We start from the raw sequence: 24813 nt of genomic DNA, 5'->3' as shown, positions 1-24813 counted from the left end.
CTAAAGTACAGACATTGCAATTTTAGGGAGAGAGCAGATAGACTGGAGTCCTGAATAGCAGGATTCAGTCAGACTAGTCCAAAAACAGTGAAACATCAGCAAAACGTACGGGTAACCATAAGAAGCAGATCCTACTTTCCTACAGCGTGGTCTTGCGGATCTGTGGATTGGTGGATAGGGTCAGTTAGGCGGAGCATAGATGTCTGGTTGGTGTTTGGAGGGAGAGGCAGCATTAGAGGTATGCAGATCCAGTGCTGTGGAGGGCTTTGCAGGTGTTCCTGAGGGGCTCGAAGGTAAATCTTTTTTTGATCGGGAGCCAGTGTATTTCTCTTTGGTGTCTGGTGATGTGGCTGCAACAGGGATGTTCAGAATGAGTCTGGCAGAGGTGTCCTGGAGGTTCTGTAGTTTCTTAATTAGATTTTTGGTGGTATTGGCTCAGAGTGTATTGGGACAATCCAGTCTGCTGCTGATGAGTGCATGGGTGACTGTTTTCCTGGACACGGTGGGATCCATTTGAAAATCTTCCGAAGCATACAGAGCGTGTGGAAGCAGGAGGACAAGACGGCATTAATTCATAAAGAGTGAGGAGTCCAGGATGATGACAAGGTTATGTGCATTGTCTGTGGGTGTGGTGTGGGTTCTGAGTGCCGCGGGCCACCACAAGTCGTTCCAAGCGGAGGGCGTGGAGCCCAGGATCAGGACTTCAGTCTTGTCTGAGTTGAGCTTGAGGCAGCTGTCCTTCATCCACGTGGCATCTGCCTTCAGCCCATTGTGGAAGTTGCTCTTGTCCGCTGTGGGTTTGTCTGTGAGGGAGAGAATCATCTGGTTGTTGTGTGCGTAGGCGATAATGTTAAGTCCGTGGCTTCGGACAATGGCTGCAAGCAGGGATTAGTAGTTGTTGAAGAGTGTGAGACTGAGGGAGGATTCCTGGGGCACTCCGCAGCTCATCTCTCTGGGTTCTGAGTAGAAGGGTGGAAGCCTGACTGTGTTTTTCCGGTGAGGAAAGACCGGATTCATTCTAGGGTCTTGTCGAGGATGCTGGGGTTGTGCAGTCTTGTATAGAGGGTGTGATGGGAGACAGTGTCGAAGCCTGCAGAGAGGTCCAGTAGGATGAGGGCTGCCGTTTCGCCTCGGTCGAGGAGGGTGCACATGCCGTCTCTAGTGGCAAGGAGGATGGTGTCGTTGCTGTGGCTGCATCTGTAGCCAACTGGGAGAAGTCCAGGATGTTGTTAATTTCTATGAACTCAGAGAGTTGGGTGTTGATGACCTTCTCCATGACTTTGGCTGGGAAGGAAGACAAGAGATAAATCTGTAGTTCTTGAGGTCTGTCGGGTCGGCAGAGGGTTTCTTCAGCAGGGGGTTGATTTCTGCATGTTTCCAGTCTTCGGGGAAGGTGGCGGACTCGTTGGAGCAGTTGAAGGTGCCCCAGAGTTCAGGGGCGATGAAGGTGCCGGCTCTGTTGAAGATATGGTGAGGGCAGGGATCCGAGGGGGATCCAGAGTGAATGCTCATCATGATCCTGAGGGTATCGTCAGAGGTGATGGTGCTCCAGATGGGCAGGGTATGCTGGGGTCTGGAGCCATTGGGTGCAATGGTTACGGGTGGGTTTTGGGTTGCAAAGCTGTCGTAGATCTCCTTGATCTTGTGGTGGAAGAAAGTGGCGAGGTTGTCGCAGAGGTCTGAGAGGGGGGGAATGTCTGCTATGACGGATTTGGCAAATTCTTTGACCACGGCGAAGAGTTCTTTGCTGTTGTGTGCATTGGCATTGATGCGTTCCTGTGTGGCTGTTTTCTTTGTTGTGCTTATGAGGTGGTGTTGTGCAGTGATGGCGGTTTTGAAGGCTGCGTGGTCTGCCAAGATCTTGCTGCTCCTCCATTTATTCTCGAGCCATCTGCATGCATGCCTGGATTCTTGGCGGCCGGGAGAGAACCAGCTGGCATTCTTGTAGGGCCGCATGCTTGAGGGTTTCCTGAGGGGAGACAATGTGTCGGTGCAGTTGGAGATCGAGCGGTGGAGGTTGTGTGCTGAAGCGTTGGCGTCCGTGGATGTTGGTGGTGGGGTTTTGCTGAGGGAGGTGGTGAGCTGGTCTTTGGTGACTTTGTTCCAGATTCTGCGAGTATGGCGGTGGGCGTGGTGGTGTACGGTGGGTTTGGCAAAGGAGAAGTGGACGCAGTGGTGGTCGGTCCAATGTAGCTTGGAGGTGTGGCTGACGGTGATGTTGTTACTTGCAGAGAAGATGGGGTCAAGCATGTGTCCTGCTGAGTAGGTTGGAAAGGTGACCAATTGCTTGAGTCCGATGGTGGCGAGGTTCTCGAGTAGAGAAGAGCTGTTGTGGTCGACTTTGTTGTCCAGGTGGAATTTGAGGTAGCCGAGGAGGATGTAGTCCATTGAGGTGAGAGCGTGGTGAGCGATGAAGTTGACTATGGCTTCGCTGAAGGAGGGAGGTGGGGTCTGTGAGTCTGCAGATGAGGGAACCGTGGAGGGTGGTGTTTGGGTTGGTCTGGATCTGGAAGTGGAGCTGGAGGTGTTCCATGTCAGGTAAGTGGTCGTCAGAGCTGGTTGTGAGCCGGTGGGTGTTTTTGTGTACGATGGCGATGCCTCCTCCCTGCCGGTTGGTGCGGTCCTTCTGGATGATTTTGTAGCTGTCAGAAATAGCGGTTCAAATGTCTGGGCTTAGTGGGATTCATCTATGTTTCCATGAAGAAGGCGATGTCAGGGGAGATGAATTCGAGTAGGTCCCAGATCTCTATGGCGTGTCTTCTGAGGGAGAGAGTGTTGAGTAGGATACAGCTGAGGTGGTCGGTCTGGTTCTCAATGGACGTGCGGTAGGTGGGTCTGGTGTGCGGAGGCAGCAGAAGGCACAGTTATAGCAGTTGAACGGGCCTTGGGTGTCCTTTGGAGATGTGAGATGGCAGCAGGCAGTGGGGCATCCTGGGTTGAGTGCGTGTGAGGGTGACGAAGTCACAGCAGTGGGAACGATGAGAACCAGGATCCCTGGCAGTGGGCGCGGTCCAGACACAGATGGGTGCAGGTGGGCTTGCTTTTGGCACAGCCGCCCAGCGGCCGCCATTAAGTAGTGGTGGGGAGGTGGAAGGTGCTGGTCAGTTGGGAGGCGGAAAGCCAAGCTGGGAGGGTCTGGCCAGAGGGGTAGGCAGCACCGAGGGCGGTAAGCGCGAAGGGGGCAGAGAATGGCACAGAAGCAAAAGGGCACAAAAGGAGAGTTAAAACAAGAGATTTAGCAAAAAAAGAGAAATACAAAAAAGTACAGGAAACAGAAAGAAATATAGAGAACAGAAAGACAGACAGACAATACTCACCACTGGACCATCAGGGATGAAGTGCAAGCGGGAGCCTGCTGGTGGAGAAGGGACTCGAACTCAGGACCTGGGCACAGGAGGGCAGAACACTATTAGGTGGAGCTGCACGGCGGGGGACCAACGCACGCCGACATGGTCAGTGAGGTTGCTCCTTCAACGTGCAGCGGCCTCCATTTAGTAGTGGTGGGACTGGGGAGGTGCTGGTCAGCTGGGAGACAGAAAGGTGCGCTGGGAGGAAGCAGTGTCGCAGGGGCAAGGGTGGAAAGTGTGTAGGGGCACAGAGAATGGCACAGAAGCAAAAGGGCACAAAAGGAGAGATAAAACAAGAGATTTAGCACAGAAAGAGAAATAGAGTAGAGAAATACAAAAAATACAGGAAATAGAAAGAAATGCAGAGAACAGAAAGACAGATAGACAATACTCACCACTGGAGCACCAGGGATGAGGCGCAGGTGGAGATGGGCCTCGAACTCAGGACCTGGGCGCAGAAGGGCAGACCATTATTTGGTTGAGCTGGGCGGCGGGGGCAGGGTCAAGGGACGTGTTTACTGTTGAGCACCCTCATACATTTCATTCTCCAAAAACACAGGAGACGCTATTTTTTATTGCACTGTCCAAGAACTGTACAGGTAAATAATTTAAATCGTACTCTTTTGAGGTCCTATGTGCAAGTTTGACGGATAGCATCAAACACATTTGTTAGAAGGTGTAGTGGCCAACACATAAATAAAGTCACGAAACTGGTCACAATCTTGGCCTCGTATCAACAAATGGTTCCTGCACTAGAAGACTGCAGCGCCTGTCAAAATTCTCTTCATACCTCGTATTGAACCAGCATGCATTCACTCTGAGAACCACACAGGGTCATTATGCTCCGGATGTATGACGTTACAACGCATGCTTTTACACCGCATGCCGTTACAACGCATTTTTTACACCGCAAGATCTGTTACAACGCAAGCCTTTACAACGCATGCTTTTACAACGACGTACACTAGATGGAGTGCTGACATTAGAAATGTATAATTTACTATTCTAACTCCAGTCCACGTTGCAGTAGGGAAGGTGTTTGGATAGTTATACTACACTATTTCTAATGTTAGCACGCCATCTAGTGCATTTCGTTGTAATGGCATGCGTTGTAATGGCATGCGTTGTAACAGATTTCGCGTTGTTACAGTTTCGTTGTAATGGTAGTGCGGTGTAAAAGTTGCGTTGTAAACGTTGTATACCTTATGCTCCAGCACATGTCCCAATAAACAAACACAGAGCTCGCAGAGTTCCGAAAAAACCTCTGCTCCGAGTTTTTTCCTCGCTTGCATTCGCGAGTCTGAGCGTGTAAAATAAACATCCTGGCAAGATTTCTCAACGTGGGGTGGTCAGGTTTCTCATTGCGAGTGGTCACGTTTGCTCGTGACCACTCGCAATAAGAAACTGCCCTTTCACGATTAGAAAGCTGTAGCATGAGTAAAAATCTACTCGAGCGGCAGAAAAGGAAAGAAGGGACCGCTTGCGGTGTGCAAGGTGCAGTTCGCAATGATTGCACAGTGCGGACAAGCATCAGGCACTGTGCAATTAACACGAACAACATTTTTCTATAGAAAGCCACCACTTGCGGAGATCCGTGTGGTGCGGCGGAGATTTTTTTGTCACTTTGCGGAACTCCGCATAGTGCAACTTCGTGAAGTCCGCCCAGGGTTACTGTTTAGCCGGTTTTGAGAGTCTAGCCAGTTGTCCTTTCTGCATACGTATAGACAAAATTAACTTCTGCAGCTGTGCAGCCTGCGTTATCCTTTTCTACATCTGTCGACAGCAATCTCTACCACAGAAAGTTGCCCTTTATACACATAAGGCAGACTTGTCTCCTACAGCTGTGTAGACACAACTGCCCCTTTCATGCACGGGTAGCTTAACTTCCCTCCAGCATCCAAAGTTATCCCTTTACACATATGAAACCCTATTGAATTAACTGAAATAAAAACAGGCTGCTTAACAACTTTTTGCAACATAAATTATGACGTAACAACCCCAAAGAGTAAACTTGGATGGCAAATTCCTAAATTAAAGCCAGGCTCTCTAATTGGGTGCTAAGCAGGCTGTAAAGCGAGATATTCACACATGGAGGTGCAGAAGGGGGTGCAGCAGGACAGTCATCATATGAAGAAGCCCTCACAGCGCACACCGGGCAGAAATACTTTAAGGCAGTGGAGTCAGAGAAGGGTCTGCAACATGCACCCAACCTCCAGGGAGTCAAGTGGCGATTTAGAGAAAAACCAACAATTGCATTATGGGAAATTGGGAAAAGTTGCACCAGCAACTGCTGGTCTTCGTTCCCGGTGCAGGAGAGGCGGTGAATGGTGGGGTAGGGCAGTCTTGGGTGGGAGGGGGATGCTGCAGCCCAGATGTGAGGGGTCCCCTCCCCTCTCTAGCTGCAGCCTGCTCTCTGGCAGCCCCTGCCACTGTTGCAGCTGCCCAGGAGAGACGTGGAAGTGTGAGCTGACAACATCATCTGCGCACAACTTTCCCCCTCGGCTCCATTTGCCACTCACAAGATGGCCGCTGAGGCCGGTCATGGTGGGCAGCCATGCTGGAGGTGGCAACGAAAGTCAGCTTGACTGCTTTCCAGTGGTGGGATATGGTGGCTGTCGGACCAATGAGGAAATATGAATTTTATGATCAGTTGTGTCCCCTATCTTAGACCCCAACGGCTCCATGTACATGCTACAAGTACATGTATGTTCCCTCCAGTTCCAGTTATGAAGACGCAAATACATGTGCGTCCACCGTCAACATGTCCTCTTTCAGATCCGCCATGAATGGGTCGGATATTCCGTTCCTAAGTATGAAAGGCCACCGACTTTATGTGGTTCACTTTCCACATTTTTACAGTTTAGGCGAGTAGGCCCTGAATTCTGCCATCAAGCCTTTTCCTGCCTTCTGCCTCTGAAAGCTCCAGTCTGAGCTCGCATCTGTATCCATGAACTTTGTCCTACTCCCTGCGTGGCTAACGGTGCCTGATCCGGCCTGTTGCCTGCCAAAAACTGTATTTCACCTTCAAGATTATCTGCTCCGCTCCTCATCCAATGCATTCCTGTCTAGTAGTTTAGGTAAACATCCTTCCAGCTACCGAGCAAAGGGCCCGGCTTCACTGTCTCCATGCAAGTAATTCATAGCCCCTGTTACCATGGAAGATTCCTGCCCCCTCGCATCTCATGTAGACACTTAGACGCTTGTACACGCACTAACAGTCAGTATAGAATAGAGAGACCTTTCCTTTTGGATAATACAGTTCTTTAAACATAAGATATTAGATATGATTTGGGATTAGGTTGACCTGACCCCCCAGACTTCTGTCTCCACATGTAGAGCTAAATGTCAAGTCCCCTTCACCCTCTAGTTGCACGTCAATCACACGTCATGCGGCTGCACGCGCATCTCTGCCAAGTATTTCTGCTGACACTGCAGGATTCTCTTATGGATCCACCCACTTGTGACATGTTTAATGACGTTTCTAGTCTACACCTACTATTACGCCTCTTTTCATTACGTATGTGTATTCTTATCTGTATTATCAGCTGTTACGCCTCTTGCATCTGTCTTAATGTAATGCTTTTCATATAAATATCTTTACCTGTCAATAATGTATTGCCTTCCCTTCCTGAACCGTCGTGGTGATGGAATTTGATGCCTATGGTTCGAACCATAATTCCTTTGTAAAGGAATAAAGCCTTTCAGAACCTCTACTACCACGGATTCTGCCTCTTATTTTTACTGAGTTATTCTTACTAGACTTTACTGCATAAAAAATAGTACAGGTAATTAAATATTTACCACATAAATTGGCGCCCGAATAGGGACACTTTCTCATCTCACGCGCCGGAGGTGCGTTGCAGGCCCGGTCTCCTGCCACAGCTGGACGGACAATAACGCGTACCCGCAGGATTTCCTGTATCTCCCTCCGGCCAAGCGGGGGTGACTGAGGCTGCGATCAACACCCAGACGAGGCGGTGAGAAGTGCGAAGTATCCCGACCAGAGCCTAGCTGAGAGAGCAAGATCCGAGGTATACAGAGGCCCACCAGGTTCCGAAGTTCCGTGTCGAGTCCAGTCCAGTCCGGTCCAGTCCAGTTCAGTTCCGAGGCCTTCCGTTCCGTGCTACCCGGTGAGTACCGTTGCCGGGGAGGCATTTAGACGTGCACATTAGGTTGTGCCGGTCAAGACGGGTTTGGGTACACAAATCCGGTCTGCACTGTTTCAGCAGTGTATCTGTACTGTTTAGCAGTATATCTAGTATGTCTTGTACATAATACAATATTCTCTAGCGTTAGTATTATGTCAGTAACTAGTTTTCTTCTAATTATCATTGTTCGTTAAATGTTAAATGTTAAATGTTTTAATACGTTTAAAAAAATTGTGGTATGAATGATTGTTCATTATTGTGTTTATTGTATTAATTGTGTTCAAAATCAAGTAGCAAGGTTTAAAGATGCCGCTCTTTTCAAAATTAAGACAGATCAAAACTAGAAAAGGGGTACTCGAAGAAGCTGTTCCCATTCCACCTAGGGACACTCCAGGGTACTTTATGTATCATAAGCATGGCCTAGATGCCGTATTATTTCTTGATTTATGGGTGGACTACACCAAGGATTTACCAGAAAGTCAGAGGTGGCCCGCAGCGGGGACCTGGGATGCAGATTGCATTATGAGAGTAGAAGAAGAGTTATGGAAAAAGACAGCCAGACAGTCACAGAAAGATGCCATTGAATTATGGCGTAAAGAATCATATAGACGTACAGAAAAAGCGCTCAGACAGGAAGAGAAAAGTAGGGAGAATTCAAATAAAGCCCGAGAAAATATATTAATTGAGGAAGGTACCAGAGTAAAAGCAGAACAAGTAGACAGACAAAGAAACACCCTTATGAATGGTATGTATCCTCTTCTGGCCGAGGGTTTACCTAAGGCCACCCCGGAAATACCGAAAGATCTGCCACCTCCATTACTCCTGTTAAAAGCACATCCCAAGACCGCAAAAGATATTTTCCTTTCTTCCTATTTAGACGATGTAGCTCCCGAATATGTTAATACTCCGCCACACGCACCACCTGCCGATGGTGCTCAACGCCAAGATCATCCGTCTGTACCTCCGCAACAACAAACTCCTACACACATTCCAACAGGCCCATCTGTTTCTACCGCTTTTCCCGCATCTACAGTTTCTATCTTACATCCAACAAATCCTTTCGTGCCTAGCACCTCAGACGGCGCAACAGGAGGTACGACAGATATTTTCGCCACGCCACCCCGAGGAAATAAATTATCCCTTAGAGATTTAGCACACCAACGTACACCCCAACTAGCAACTTCCGATCTGTTTAAGGAGCATTTAGTGGATTGTAGATATGATCCTGTGCCCGGTAGACGGGACGGAATGCTGCTGTCATCATTACGTATACGACGAGCTTCAAGGTATTTAGCGACGCTACCAGGAATGACGGCACATTTAGATAATATATATCACTTTGTCCAATCGGGGCGAGGCCCTGAAAGTATTAACGAAGCCATGGAATACCAGAAAGCGGATGTACAGAGGCAACTGTTACGCTTCTTCATAAACTGCGTGATCAGAAACGAAGACAGGCCTGAGGTAGAGCAGGAGGAAATGCAAGTACTTACCAAATGGGGTCAGAATATATCAGAAGGGAAACATGATAAACAGACGTGTATAGTAGTTATGTGCCGAAAGATCCGCAAAGAAGTAGAACGACTACATAAAGAAAGATTAGAGGCAGACAAAACTGAATCGGAGGGGGAGGAGGAGGAAGAATCAGAAATGCCCGCAGGACAATTAGAAACGATGGCTTATGTAGGTAAAGGAAGATCTTTTAATAATACCAGATGCTTTAATGATCCAATACGTCCGATACGTCCAGAATGTAACCGAAATTTTCAAGCCCCTATGTTAAATACAAGGTCTCCTGAATACCTATTTCAAGCTGCTGATAAATTACTCCGAGACCGAAGGGGGTATCATATGCTCGATTCTATGGATGAACCATAATTAGCCAGGTCAGCAGTACAATGGGCTGATAGTCCCGGAAAATAAAGTGATGATGCGCTAGCACACACGTTTTTGAATCTTAACCCAGACGAACAGCGATTAGCTGGTATATACATGATTCAACACCTCCTTATATTATATAAAAGCCAACACTCCGATCTTGGTCCCCTACCTGACATATTGACAGAATTACTCACGAATAAATGGAGAGGTTCAGGTACTGATTTAATTAAAGAAATTCTAGAATATCGAAACCAGTATATTGTTTTCGTATGCCCAGAAGATGTTCCAGTTCCCACTATGGGAAGAAAAATGTATCACATAGATAGACAGAATCCCTTACGCGAAGTGCACCCAATCAAAGGTGACGACAATACTTTTAAACGCGTGTTTGTGTACACGCCCATAACTAAAATTGAATTATTAGAAATGAAGAAAGTAGTACCTAGTCACGATAAAGATCCAGCAGGTTTCCACCGTGAGATAAAAGACATGTTACTCATGGGAGAGTACACCTACCCCGACATTATGAAAATATTAAAAGTATTAATGCCTGCCGGTATTTACGAGAAACTCAAAGAAAAGGATTGGGAGGTAGGAGACCAAAAGATAGATTGGACAGGGTTAGAAAATGAAGAAAAGGCCCGAGCTGCAGGATCAGGGCTTGGGGAAAAGACAACAGCACTACCAGGATTACTAGTGCAGGTACTGCCACGTTTGTTAAGTACGAAAAAGGAGGACTGGGGTGCAATCTCAGCCTGTAAACAAAAACAAGATGAAGACACTAGTGACTTCTATTCCCGATTTGAAAAATGTTTTGGTATTAATAGTGGCATAAAAGCAAATAGCGAGTCATATCCACATCTGTTTGTGACAAAATTAGTTGAAAATTCTCTGCCCCAAGTTAAGAATAGAGTATTGAAATTCGAGAGTACCTGGCAAGGTAACACCCCGTCACAGATGTTACAAATGTTACAATACCACCACAATAGAATTAGAGAAGAACAAGAACATGAACAAAGACGTATGAAAGACACGAAAATGAAAATGCTTGTTGCTCAGTCAGTTCCAGCTGACGGTCACAGAAAGGGTACAACACAGTCCAGTGATTCAGCAGGTCCTGTAAAAGGGACATGCAACTATTGCAAACAGCCAGGTCATTATATACACGATTGTGCAGTTCTGAAACATAATATCTCTACGGGTAAAACTAAGGAGAGACCACGTCCGCCTAGACAGGATCAGATCCCACAACAAGTACCTCAGCATGTGCAATCTATGCCAGTTCCACAACAACAGACCGTAGCAGTATCACAATCGCAGCCGCAGCCTATTGCTGCAACACAAGCAACGACACAACAGATGTACCAGTATGCACAAGCAGATTATCCAGATTATCAGCCACACATGAAATAGCCTAGAGAGGGAAGTAGGCTTACCCCTTATCGAGGTTCCTGTAGATCAAGAGGGACCTTATGTACATAGTGAACTATTAGGGAAAGACAGAAAGTTTTTAGTTGATACAGGGGCAAGCAGAACAACTATACGTCGCAGCGAAGTTCCAGGGGCACCCCTCTCAGGCTCACAGAATATTTCCCTTGGATTCTCAGGAAAGCCTATTATTAATGAAGTATCACTACCTCTTCCACTTACGGTTGGTCCATTGACACGAACTACAGATTTATTGCTTACTAAATCATGTCCAGAAAACTTGTTAGGCATAAAAACACTGAAAGCTCTAGGAGCCATTTTATGTTGTTCTCCGGAAGGAGTACGATTATTTTTGCGTGACTTTAAAGGTCACTATGTGTCCAGAGACATGGATCACCGGTTACAGAATTTACCTACACATTTATGGGCACAAGGCCCTACTGATGTTGGTTGCATGCACATTACACCATATCGAGTCACAATCAAAACAGGAGTGGTACTACCACGAATGCGACAATACAAGTTACCTCCAGATGCTGTAGTGGCTTTGCTGCAAATCATTGACGAGCTTATTGCCCAAGGAGTGGTCGTGGAAACCGACTCCAATATATGTAATTCCCCGATAATTCCGATTCTTAAACGAACGGATCCAAAAGCGCCGCCAGTATATCGATTAGTTATTGATCTGCGCGAATTGAATAAATGTATTGTGCCACAATACCCTGTGGTCCCAGATATCTCTTCATTACTAACAGCCATTGATTCAGAAGCAACGTTCTTTACTGTAATTGATCTCAAGAATGCCTTCTTTAGCGTCCCAATCGATCCGGAAAGTCAATACTTGTTCGGATTCAGTTTAAATGGACGAAGTTTTAAATTCACACGCGCACCTCAAGGATTCACAGAAAGCCCCAGCATCTATAGCCAAGCACTGAAACGAGAACTTGACAGTATCCACATGCCAGTTAACACTGCCCTGCTTCAGTATGTCGATGATCTGCTGATCACCGCTCGAAGCGAACATGAATGTGAAAAAGCATCACTGACGGTTTTACAATTTCTAGCCGACAAGGGGCACAAGGTGTCCCCTTCTAAGCTGCAATTCTGTGTCCAGCAAGTTGTTTACCTTGGGCACTTGCTGTCCAAGGAGGGAAGACAGCTTACACCCGATCGCATCCAGTTAATTGTTAACATGCCACCACCCAAGACACAAAAGGAGGTGCGGGCTTTTATAGGCCTCACTTCATACTGTAGGCAGTGGATCCCTCAATATGCATTTCTAGCAAAACCACTCATTCAGTTGACAACACAGGAGGCAGCCACATCGACTGTCCTCCCTTGGACTCAAGAACATACACAAGCTTTTGAAAGCTTAAAGAAAGCTTTATGTCAAGCACCTGTTTTAGCAACACCATGTTACAGTAAACATTTTACACTTTTTGTTACAGAACGCGAAGGTACTGCCTTGTCAGTACTCACTCAGGAACAAGCAGGATCACACAAACCATGTGCTTATTTTTCTAGTACATTAGATCCAGTAGCTCAGGCTCTTCCTGCGTGTCTGAAATCAGTGGCAGCAACAGCTTTAGCAATAAGACAAAGTGATGCCATAGTATTAGGACATCAATTGACAGTACAAGTACCACACGCAGTAGAGGTTCTCTTGAACCGAACACAAACACAACACCTGACTATAGCAAGACTTACCGGTTATGAATTAACATTGTTCCAGCCACACATAGAAATCAGACGTTGTAGTACATTAAATCCTGCCACACTTTTGCCAGTAAATGGAACAGATCCATTAGCACATGATTGTATTGAAGTCATTACTATCACGACGAAACCCAGACAAGACTTGACAGATATCCCATTATCAGACCCAGACCTGACGTTGTACGTAGATGGTTCATGCATGAGAACAAGTACAGGAGAGTTAGTGGCCGCTTATGCAGTCACAACAGACACTGAAGTGATCGAAACAAATTGTATTAACACTTTGTCAGCTCAAGCAGCAGAGCTCATCGCTCTGACACAAGCCTGTATTCAAGCCAAAAATAAGAAAGTCAACATATACACAGATTCACGTTATGCATTCGGAGTCGTCCATGACTTTGGCGTACTGTGGCGAGAGAGAGGTTATTTAACTTCTCACGGTACCCACATCCAACACGGACCCCTTATTCAAGCTCTATTAGACGCAATTCATCTACCTACTGCAATATCGATTATGAAATGCAAGGCCCATACAAAAATTACCGATATCATTTCTCAGGGTAACGATCTGGCTGACAGAACAGCTAAACAGACTGCTCAGAATCAGACTCATACAACTGACACGACAAAGACAATAGTTCCGACACCAACACATTGCATGACAGTTAAGGATCCCGCCCTTGATGTAATTGACATACAGACACATGCTACACCAGAAGAAATAAAGAAATGGACTGAATTAGGAGGGATCCAAACGGATCAAGGATGGATGACGAAGGGAAAATCTATATGGTTTCTTCCCGACTCCATGGTTCAAGTCATCATTAACACAATACATAGTCCAGCGCACCTAGGAGAAAAAGCTATGCTAGATAGCATTCAACACATTTGGTTCAACAAACATTTGCGAGCAGCAGCTAAACAGAAAGTACGTACCTGTATGATATGTTGTCAGTTCAACCCAGGTAAAAGCATTCCCGTAGAGCAAGGTGGATTTCAACCTCCCGATCACCCTTTTGAAGTCCTCCAGATGGATTATATCCAGATGGAACGATGTCGAGGATTCAAATATGTTCTCGTAGTTGTCTGTGCTCTTTCCCGTTGGCCAGAAGCCTACCCGGTTTCAGATTACACTGCCCCGACTACTGCCAAACAGTTAGTTCGAGAATTCTTCCCACGGTACGGTTTACCACGTGTTGTATACTCAGATAACGGCCAGCCATTCTCATCCGAGCTAATGAAACACGTTTCACTTTTGTTAGGTTATCAATGGAAATTCCACTGTGTCCGACATCCCGAGGCAGCAGGTCTCGTGGAACGTCATAATCAAACTTTGAAAATTAGATTGTCCAAAGTATGTAGAGAAAAAGGTGTCGATTGGATAGTAGCCTTACCAGTTGCGCTCTTTTACATGAGAATGGTAGCACATTCTCGAACAGGGCTATCCCCGTATGAGGTGATCTTTGGTAGACCACCAAATATGTGGGGGACGCCTATACCTCGTAAAATCACTGATGTTGACTGTAATATGCTGACAGATTACCTGGCTTCCTTGATGTCTGCACTACAATCTTGTCGTTCACAGGTAGCTGCAGCTTTTCCCGATAACACAGAGGTGAAGCCCCATGACGTGGTTCCAGGTGACCTGGTTCTTGTGAGGAATTTCGACCGGAAGACCCAGCTGGAGCCTAGGTGGCAGTCACCCAAACTCATTTTACTGACCACAAGGACAGCCGTGAAGATCGAGGGACGTAAAGGGTGGTTGCACTCGAGCCATATCAAAAAAATTTATGGACTACCGTCCGATGTGAACACTCAGCCCTGCATTCCCTCACAGACTGACTCAAAGCTCCCTTTGGTTGAAAAGACAGAGAGTGACATTTATAAACTAAAACTAAGGTCTAGCAAGTCAGACAATTTGATTGTTTAAGTCCTCTCCAAGGTGAATCGGTTGAATTTGTCTCTGACATGTATCTTCTAGACCGAAATAGAGAGAGAAATAGACAGATACAGCTTAAAAAACATGCGTACTGTAAATCACTTCGTAGTCACTGCATAGTGACATTATTAATTATGTTTTTTCTAAGTCTTCTGATTATTATTACCAGTGTATTGCTACATATGTATTACCCTATTTCTAAACGTGTTTTCAATGCTACTGCTGAACATTCTTTTAGCGAATTACCTCTGCATGAGTTGTCCTATAGATTTGCGCTGCGCAACAACACTTTTATTAGTATGTTACATCATTCCCATCAGACCAGCAATGCTACCAATTGTTGGATATGTGGCCGACTCCCTCCCTATCAGAACTACAAGGGAGTTCTGCCTCTCTTTCCGTATCCGTTCACACACAATGGCTCCTGTGGAGCATGGTTTAGTTTGATTAATTCCCTAGATTCAAATTCAGTAGTTTATCAAGACAACTGGGTATGGGGAAACCTGAACCTAGTTTTACTCAAAGTCTGCTACCCTAACAAGGAGGGACTTCCCAAAAGAACAGGAACTGATCTAGAAAATGAAGTATATGGATTAGGTAATTTTACACTTAACCTCATGATTCTGAATGTTGAATCCGAAGCTACACCAATCTTGCCCGCTATGTCAGTATTTCCAGTTAAAGGTGAATTATGTGTAAGAAAGAATGGTTCAATATACATGGGCCATAGTAAATGTACCACTGTAATAGAATTCAGTGATCAAGGCAAGTCTACATTTAGAGCTTCTCGTCATTCTTACTTCATATGTGGCCAGACGGCATATATACGTTTACCTCTAGATTGGGATGGTACCTGTTACATTGCATTCCTTCTGCCACCTGTTTTCCTAGCCCCTCCTGATTATCACAGAAATACCAATTTAGTACACAATAGACAGCAGAGAGATCTCCCGATTGTCGATTACACTGAAACGGCATGGGAACAATACACAGATTTCAATAAAGGTTTCTTTCCCTATATAGGTACAGTTACTAATAGTAAGCTAATACGTAGATTAACTAGAACCCTTGAAGCAGTAGTGAATTAAACTACTTCCGCCTTAGGCAACTTAACAGAGGAGCAGTCCGCGATGCGGATTGTTGTTCTTCAAAATCGTCTTGTCCTTGACGTCATCCTGGCCGATAGGGGCGGAGCTTGTAGGGTCATCGGATCAAGTTGCTGCGTTTTCATACCAGAAAACTCGCCGTCAGTATATAAAGCCATAACTCGCCTTCATAAGATTGTAAGCCAGATACACCAGAGTCCAGGCACCTGGACTTGGTCCGGTTGGTTCTGGAGCGTGTTGTCAGCCTGGGGATGGAGGATCCTATCCTTCCTAGGTATTGGCTTTCTCATACTATTCAGTTGCTGCTTATGTCTACAATGTGGGCCAGCGATTTGTGATCTATGTGTCACATCGTGTATCCCGCCTTCAAGTTTTCATTCAAGATCCCGGAAGAAGAAAGAAGAACAAATGATGCTATATGAACAGATTGATGGATTGATGAAGATCGATATCTCATGAAGGGTCCGTAGGGGACAAGGAGGGAATGAGGAAATATGAATTTTATGATCAGTTGTGTCCCCTATCTTAGACCCCAACGGCTCCATGTACATGCTACAAGTACATGTATGTTCCCTCCAGTTCCAGTTATGAAGACGCAAATACATGTGCGTCCACCGTCAACATGTCCTCTTTCAGATCCGCCATGAATGGGTCGGATATTCCGTTCCTAAGTATGAAAGGCCACCGACTTTATGTGGTTCACTTTCCACATTTTTACAGTTTAGGCGAGTAGGCCCTGAATTCTGCCATCAAGCCTTTTCCTGCCTTCTGCCTCTGAAAGCTCCAGTCTGAGCTCGCATCTGTATCCATGAACTTTGTCCTACTCCCTGCGTGGCTAACGGTGCCTGATCCGGCCTGTTGCCTGCCAAAAACTGTATTTCACCTTCAAGATTATCTGCTCCGCTCCTCATCCAATGCATTCCTGTCTAGTAGTTTAGGTAAACATCCTTCCAGCTACCGAGCAAAGGGCCCGGCTTCACTGTCTCCATGCAAGTAATTCATAGCCCCTGTTACCATGGAAGATTCCTGCCCCCTCGCATCTCATGTAGACACTTAGACGCTTGTACACGCACTAACAGTCAGTATAGAATAGAGAGACCTTTCCTTTTGGATAATACAGTTCTTTAAACATAAGATATTAGATATGATTTGGGATTAGGTTGACCTGACCCCCCAGACTTCTGTCTCCACATGTAGAGCTAAATGTCAAGTCCCCTTCACCCTCTAGTTGCACGTCAATCACACGTCATGCGGCTGCGCGCGCATCTCTGCCAAGTATTTCTGCTGACACTGCAGGATTCTCTTATGGATCCACCTACTTGTGACATCAAGTTTAATGACGTTTCTAGTCTACACCTACTATTACGCCTCTTTTCATTACGTATGTGTATTCTTATCTGTATTATCAGCTGTTACGCCTCTTGCATCTGTCTTAATGTAATGCTTTTCATATAAATATCTTTACCTGTCAATAATGTATTGCCTTCCCTTCCTGAACCTTCGTGGTGATGGAATTTGATGCCTATGGTTCGAACCATAATTCCTTTGTAAAGGAATAAAGCCTTTCAGAACCTCTACTACCACGGATTCTGCCTCTTATTTTTACTGAGTTATTCTTACTAGACTTTACCGCATAAAAAATAGTACAGGTAATTAAATATTTACCACACCTCGAGGGAAATAATAATGGCCAATAAAAACCAAGCATTTGCAATGCAATAGGTCTCGCATTTACATGCGTTTCAGCTATTGGCATTGTAAATGACAATCAGCCTCATGCATCAACCCAAAATCCAGTCGGTAAAATACCGATTCGCTAATAGCTCCCGGTATTAAGTAAAAAATACCCAATCCCAATGCATCAACCCAAAAGCAGAAATCGCTATTTAAGGAATCCTTAAATAGCGATTCTTTAAATAGGGATTCCTTAAATACCGATTCCTTAAATAGGGATTCCTTAAATACCGATTCCTTAAATAGCGATTGCATTTAAGGAATCCTAAAGTGAGATTCCTTAAATGCAATGCATCAAAGTTAAAAAATTAGCGATTTCGCTAATAGGGGGAGCAAATTACCATGAAGATGAACTGCATGGTAATTTGCAAAAACTTTGAAAAATGCACTTTTGTGCATTTTTCAAAGTTTCATGTTGCGCACACACATGCCCTTAGAGCATGTGTGTGTGCAACATATGTGCACATATCATTTTCAGGGGTGCTATAGGGTGTCATTTTGACACCCTTGCACCCTTGAAATTGCATGAGCAATTAGCGAGAACCTACTGGTACTCGCTATTTGCTCATGCAATCTCCGATTCATTCCTATGGGCCTGGAGGCCCATAGGAATGATTGGGACGGCATTCCTTAATTGCTACTCGCTATTTGCTAGTAGCAATTAAGGAAAGTTAAGGAATCGCTATTTGAATAGCGATTCCTACATGCATAGCCTTTTGCTATTCCTTATTAGCGAATCCTTATTTTTCGCTAATAAGGAATCGCAAATGCTAATGTTGATGCATATGCCCCAATGCGTTTTATTATGTTTAAAAGAAAAAACATAAATAAATGCTATTGTCAGTTATAATGCCAATAGCTCAAACTTGCGTAAATGCGAGACCTATTGCAAATGGTAGGCATCACGGACAACGGGAGGGAGGGCACGGACAACGGGAGTCGTGCCTGCAGTAAGATTGAAAGTGCAAAGATGTGTCACTATTTAGGACCATCCAGGGGTGTGATGGCTGCGTCATTGCCTGCAGATCTCTGCAGCTCCACAGATCCTACTTTTGTTCAGGAGTTTTTTAAAAACCCGTAGAGTGACTGGTTCCAAAGTCCACATTGGATAGTATTTCCTTTTTTAACAGTACAGAGATGTTCTGAATGTCTAACCCTGTCAATCTCTGCTCTGTCTTTCCTCCCACATAATCATTGTCAACAGCCTCCCTGCCAACATTTTTCTGTTCTAAACCAAAATAATAAAAAATAATCTATTGCTAATGCCCGAGGCACCCACTTGAATTCTTAACACCCCTAAAGAACTTTTCACATGTCACTGGCATTTCAGCCAACTGCGTCCTTGGACCTGGAAGATTCAGTGTTTGAATAGACTCCATCAGCTCAAACGCAGCCTCCAAATCCTTTAGCATCATCGACAAAGCCAGCCTCCACATCTTTCAGCATCATTAACATGCACAAACTGAGCCTCCACATCCTTCAGCATCATTGACATGCACAAACCCAGCCTCCACATACTTCAGCATCATTAACATGCACAAACCCAGCCTCCACATACTTCAGCATCATCGACATGCACAAAGCCAGTCTCTACATCCTTCAGCATCATCGACATGGACAAACCGAGCCTCCACATCCTTCAGCATCATTAACATGCACACACCCAGACTCCACATCCTTCAGCATCATCAAACATGGACAAACTCAGCCTCCACATCCTTCAGCCTCATTGACATGGACAAACCCAACCTGCACATCCTTCAGCATCATCGACATGTTATGTTATATAATTTTATAACGCGTGCAGCTACTCCGAAGAGTGTCCCGGCGCAAACCCAAGAGGAGTCAGCACACTCACACTAGGCGAAAAGGTAGGTTCTTAGATGTTTCTTAAAGGCCAGAGGGTCTTGGGATTGCGAAGAGCAAAAGGAAGGGCATTCCATGCCTGGGTGGCTTTCACAGCGAGAGAAGAGCCGCCCAGCCTGTGGCGAATGAAACGGGGCACTTGAGCTAGAAGAAGTGCTGATGAGCGTAATTGTCTCAGTGGGACATAGAAGGAAAACCGCTACCGCAGATAGGCGGGACCATGACCATGGAGGGCAAGATGGGCAATGACAAGAGATTTAAATTTGACCCGTTCGGCCACGAGAAGCCAGTGAAGTGAGTGTAGATGTTCGCGCACGCTACTCCTATTGGAAGTTCCAAGGAGAAGCCTGGCGGCCGCATTTTGGACAGCCTGGAGTTTATTCAATGAGTACCCCGGGCTGCCCACATACAAGGCATTGACATAATCCAAACGGGAAAGAATCAAAGCACGGATGACCGTCTCTTTAGCAGGCCTAGGGAGAAGAGCAAGGAATCTCCTTAAGGTTTTAATGAGACCAAAGCAGCTACCTCAGAGCTTCTTAACCTGGGTAAAAAAGGATAAATTGTCCTCGAACCACACTCCCAGGTTCTTAGCGGATTTCCCATTGGATGTTGGTAGGCGGATCCCATGAGGCCAGATTGTGTCTCTGAAACTGGAGGGGAAATTACCATAGAGGAGAATCTCAGACTTGTCTTCGTTGCATTTAAGTTGAGCGGCAGCAAGCCACTTGATGACAGAAGACAAGCAGCGCTGGACAGAGGATACAGAGTCCGCATCCTTTTCCCGGGTAAAAAGGAGCTGGGTATCATCTGCGTAGGCAATCACCTTAGCCCCCCAAGTCATCAACCAAGTAGACCTGAGGAGTTACATAGATGTTAAAAACAAGGGGGCTAAGGGAGGACCGCTGCAGCATCCCTGTGGCGACCGGCTGCGGGGCTGACGCAGCCGGCGGCAGCCAGACCTGTTGCACCCACCCTTCCAAGAAGGACCTAAGCCAGCCCCCGGCAGAGCCCGAGACAGCAATCTCAGTGAGGTGGGCCAGCAGCAGTGAGTGTGGGACCTTGTCGAACGCTGCCGATAGGTCGAGCATTACTAAAGCTGCTCTTCTGCTGTCATCCAGATACTCACGAATGGCCTCGGAGACCTCCACCAATGCTGACTCATTGCTATAAGAGGATCGAAACCATGACTGGGCTGGAAGCAAGAGGTCCGACCCTGCAACAAACTCAGTAAGTTGTCTGGTCACCAACTATTCACAGACATTGGCTAGGCTAGGCAAGAGGGAGATGGGGTGGTAATTCCCTGGATCTCGGGGTGAAGGGCGAGCTTTTTTAGAAGAGGGAGGATTTTAGCCTTCTTCCAAGCCTCCGGCACACAAGCCTCAAGAAGAGAAGAGTTTGATGTTATTCACTTCAGGGTTGATAATCTCCGCGACTGCAGCTAACAATCTGGCCATGCAGGGGTCAGCAGGCGAGCCTGATTTCAAACTCTTCAAAATTTTGAGGGTGCTAGGCAGATCTACTAGAGAGAAAGAGTGTAGAGAGTGTCTAGGAATAGCAGGTGTAGAGACACACAGCATGGAGAGAGGCCCAGAGAAGGATGTAAAAGACACCTGAATCCTGCAGATTTTATTCATAAAGAAATTGGACAGAGTGTCGCAGAAGGCCTCTGTGGCAGGGAGTGAGTTCGACTCCGCCATGGGAGAAATAAAGCTCTGAACTATTGCAAAAATCTAATTAGGGTTATTTTGCCTCTGCTCAATGTGGGATCCATAATATTGCTTCTTAGCCTGTGTCATCGCAGCATAGTAAGTTTGTCTATGCCTGAGATTACCCTTAGCCAGGGGATAATACTCACTAGAGCTCCAGGCACGCTCAAGTTTTTTGCACTCATGCTTAAGACATGGACAAACTCTGCCTCCACATCCTTCACCATCATCAACATGCACAAACCCAGCCTCCACATACTTCAGCATCATCAACATGAACAAAACCAGCCTCCACATCCTTCAGCATCATCGACATGGACAAACCCAGCCTGCACATCCTCCAGCATCATCGACATGCACAAACCCAGCCTCCACATCCTTCAGCATCTTCGAAATGCTCAAGCCCAGCCTCCACATCCTTCATCATCATCGACATGCACAAACTCAGCCTCCACATCCTTCAGCATCATTGACATGCACAACTCCAGCCTCCACATCCTACAGCATCATCGACATGGACAAACCCAGCCTCCACATCCTTCAGCATCATCAACATGCACAAACTGAGCCTCAACATCCTTCAGCATCATGGACATGCACAAACCGAGCCTCCACATCCTTCAGCATCATCGTCATGGACAAACCCAGCCTCCACACCCTTCATCATCATTAACATGCACAAGCCCAGCCTGCACAGCCTTTAGCATCTTCGACATGTACAAACCCAGTCTCCACATCCTTCAGCATCTTCAAACATGGACAAACCCAGCCTCCACTTCCTTCAGCATCAATGACATGCACAAACCAAGCCTCCACATCCTTCACCTTCATCAACATGGACAAACTCAGCCTCCGCATCCTTCAGCATCGACATTTACAAACCAAGCCTCCACATCCTTCAGCATCATTGACATGGTCAAACCTGGCCTCCACATCCTTCAGCATCATCGACATGCACAAACCCAGCCTGCACATCCTTCAATCAATCAATCAAGGGTTTGTAAAGCACACTACTCACCCTGAGGGTGTCAAGGTGCTAGGGGTGGGGGAAGCTCCAGATCAGTCGCTGCTTCGAATCAGTCAAAAAGCCAGGTCTTGAGGTCCTTTCTGAAGGTTTACAGGGTTGGGGAGCATCTGCTGTTCACGGACAGCTCGTACCAGGTTTTGGCAGCTATGTAGGAGAAGGCTCTCCCTCCTGTTTTGTTTCTGTGAATGTGGGGGACACTTGCCAGGGCGAGGTTGATGGAGTGGAGGTTCCGTTTGGGTACGTGGAAGGAAACTCTCTCATTGAGGTGTTTGGGTCCGATGTTGATGGATTTGTAAGCGTGGGTGAGGAGTTTGAAGGTGACCCTCTTCTCGCCGAGGAGCCAGTGAAGTTCTCGCAGGTGTTGGGTCATATGTTCGTGATGCGGAGTCCCGAGGACGAGTCTGGCAGCGGCGTTCTGGATGGTCTGGAGTCTCTGTAGTAGAGCTCTGTTGATTCCGGCGTATAAGGCGTTGCCGTAGTCCAGTCTGCTGGTTATGAGTGGGTGATGGTCTTTCCGCAGTCGGGGATCCATTTGAGGGTCTTGCAGAGGATGCGCAGGCAGTTGAAGCTGGTGGAAGCGACGGCGTTGATCTGGCGATTCATGGAGAGGGACGAGTGAGGATGATGCCGAGGTTTTGTGCATGGTCCGTGGGAGTGGGTGGATTCCCGAGGGCGGAGGGCCACCAGGTATAGTCTCAGGCAGACGTACAGGGTCCGAGGATGAGGATCCTTTAGCATCATTGACACAAACCTGGCCTACACATCCTTTGGCATCATCGATATGCACAAACCCAGCCTGCATATCCTTCAGCATCACCAACATGCACAAACCCAGCATCCACATCCTTCAGCATCATCGATATGCGCAAATAAAGCCTGAACATCCTTTAGCATCATCAACATGCACAAACCCAGCCTCCACATCCTTCAGCATCATCGACATGCACAAACCCAGCATGCATATCCTTTAGCATCATTGACAAACCCAGGCTCCACATCCTTCAGCATTATCGACATGCACAAACCCAGCCTCCACATCTTTCAGCATCATCGACATGCACAAACCCAGCCTCCACATCCTTCAGCATCATCAACATGCACAAACCCAGCAAGCATATCCTTTAGCATCATCGACATGCACAAACCCAGCGTCCACATCTTTCAGCATCATCAACGTGCACAAACCCAGCCTCCGCCTCCTTCAGAATCATTGACATGCGCTAATAAAGCCTCCTAACCACAGGAGTCGCCCACAACATAGGCCGCAGCAGCATTTTATGCTTCACAGCAAAGTGCAAGTCCCATCGCAGTGAGAACTCTCTTCCCGGGGTTCAGAATCCTATTCATTATCGGCATTGAAGCTTCACATACCTGCAGTAGCTCCTGGGACCTCTCGGGCCTCATGAGGTTCCAACACTGAAAATGAAATGACACTTATTATTATCTAGACTATCGCAGACAAGTAGAGGTATCCAAAAACAGTGTCCACTTTAATGTGATTTCGTGAATTATTCTTAGGTCGCTGTAATTTGGGATCTTAAGAAGTCACCAAAATCTTAGTCAGAATATGCAGGAATGGTTCCTTAAAGTGGCAGAGTTTACTACTGAGATATTGATTATGATGGGTTCAGGCCTTTGTCAATTAATTGAACATGGTAGGTGGTGGGGTTTGAGCTCTTGAGTAGCTGAAATCCATTGGCTAATCAAGATCTGCCCTCCCATTAGTGAAGGCAAGGACATCAGCCATCAGACAGATACCACATCACTGCCAGGATATCGGAAATGGAAGAGAAATGCATTCTCGATCACTGTGGAACAGATGCAAGACATGCAGCTGAGTTACAACAGGATATACCAATATTGTATACAACTTATCAGTTAAAAACAAAGCTCAAGGAGAGGACCAGCTGCAAAAAGATCACAAGAGGTCTGTGATTTCTAGAACCTTCTAATGGTGGGGACACCATCAACTGAACTTGTGGGTCTCTGTCCGGTTTAGCAATGGGAACCTCTGGGTTTCTGATGACTGAGGCTCAGAAGGCTCTACCATCAATCAATCAATCAGGGTTCTTGTAAAGCGCGACTACTCACCCGTTAGGATCTGAAGGTGCTGGCAGATGTGGGGGTGGATCTGCGGTTCAGTCGAAGAGCCAGGTCTTGAGGTCCTTCCTGAATTGAGACAGACAGTTATTGCCTGATATGGGGAGGCAGGGAGTTCCAGGTCTTTGCAGTCAGATAAGAGAAAGATCTTCCTCCGGTCGTGTGTGAGAAGTTGGCCTGGTATATGCTGTCATTAATTAAAGTGGGCACCGTGCACCAGTCCAAACGACCCTTATTATGTTCAAGGTCAAAGATAACCTTTAGAAAGCTAATCTAGTGGTAGCTGTGGAGAGCAGCCTTCAGGCTTAATCTTGAAGGAATGTAAAGCAGATTGTTTTACCAGAATATCACCTCCTGAATAACTAAATGAAAGGAGAACCACAAAGTGTTTATATAAAAAATATGTATTTATTTCTATAACACTCTCTACTATTCTCAACACGAGAATAGAACACAAAGCACTCGATACGTTTGAATAGAACAGTTGTAAGTAGCACAATACACAGCGGGCTCCAGGGGGAGACCGAACAATATACTAAAAAAATGATATAACAATCACGACTTGAATAGACACAGTCCCTAGAGCATGTAGAATCACTGGGACCCCAAGGAATCACCCAAAGGGGGTAGATCGGGACTCCACGGGGGACGGGTGCAGTGTGTAAACACGAGCGCGGGCTCCGTACAACTCTTTGAGAAAGTCACAGTTGGAAAGTTACAAGTTAAGGACACTTCTAGGAGGACTTCGAACAAATCCTTTGGAACTTAAGAGGTTCTAGGGCCAACCCATACGTGGATATCCAGGTACCCAC

The 24813-nt window shown here is 46.3% G+C and overlaps 1 protein-coding gene and 1 long non-coding RNA gene across 2 annotated transcripts in view; both read right to left on the bottom strand.

Annotated features, from left to right (window-relative positions):
• LOC146822461 (NACHT, LRR and PYD domains-containing protein 3-like) overlaps positions 1-20009 on the bottom strand; it is a 357577-nt gene extending 337568 nt beyond the window's left edge. The window contains exon 1 of the mRNA XM_085610062.1: positions 19835-20009. Coding sequence (XP_085466188.1) covers positions 19835-20009 — 175 coding nt within the window. The remainder of the gene's footprint in view (positions 1-19834) is intronic.
• A 3987-nt stretch (positions 20010-23996) lies between these two features.
• The window catches only part of LOC146822460 (uncharacterized), a 76190-nt gene continuing 75373 nt past the window's right edge, over positions 23997-24813 (bottom strand). Inside the window, exon 4 of the long non-coding RNA XR_014963311.1 lies at positions 23997-24070. This is a non-coding gene — a long non-coding RNA (uncharacterized LOC146822460). The remainder of the gene's footprint in view (positions 24071-24813) is intronic.

The sequence above is a fragment of the Triturus cristatus genome, chromosome 6, assembly GCF_964204655.1.
Source record: "Triturus cristatus chromosome 6, aTriCri1.1, whole genome shotgun sequence".
Lineage (NCBI taxonomy): Eukaryota > Metazoa > Chordata > Amphibia > Caudata > Salamandridae > Triturus > Triturus cristatus.
Note: the sequence above shows the minus strand (reverse complement) of the source record. Positions and strands in the feature narration are given on the sequence as shown.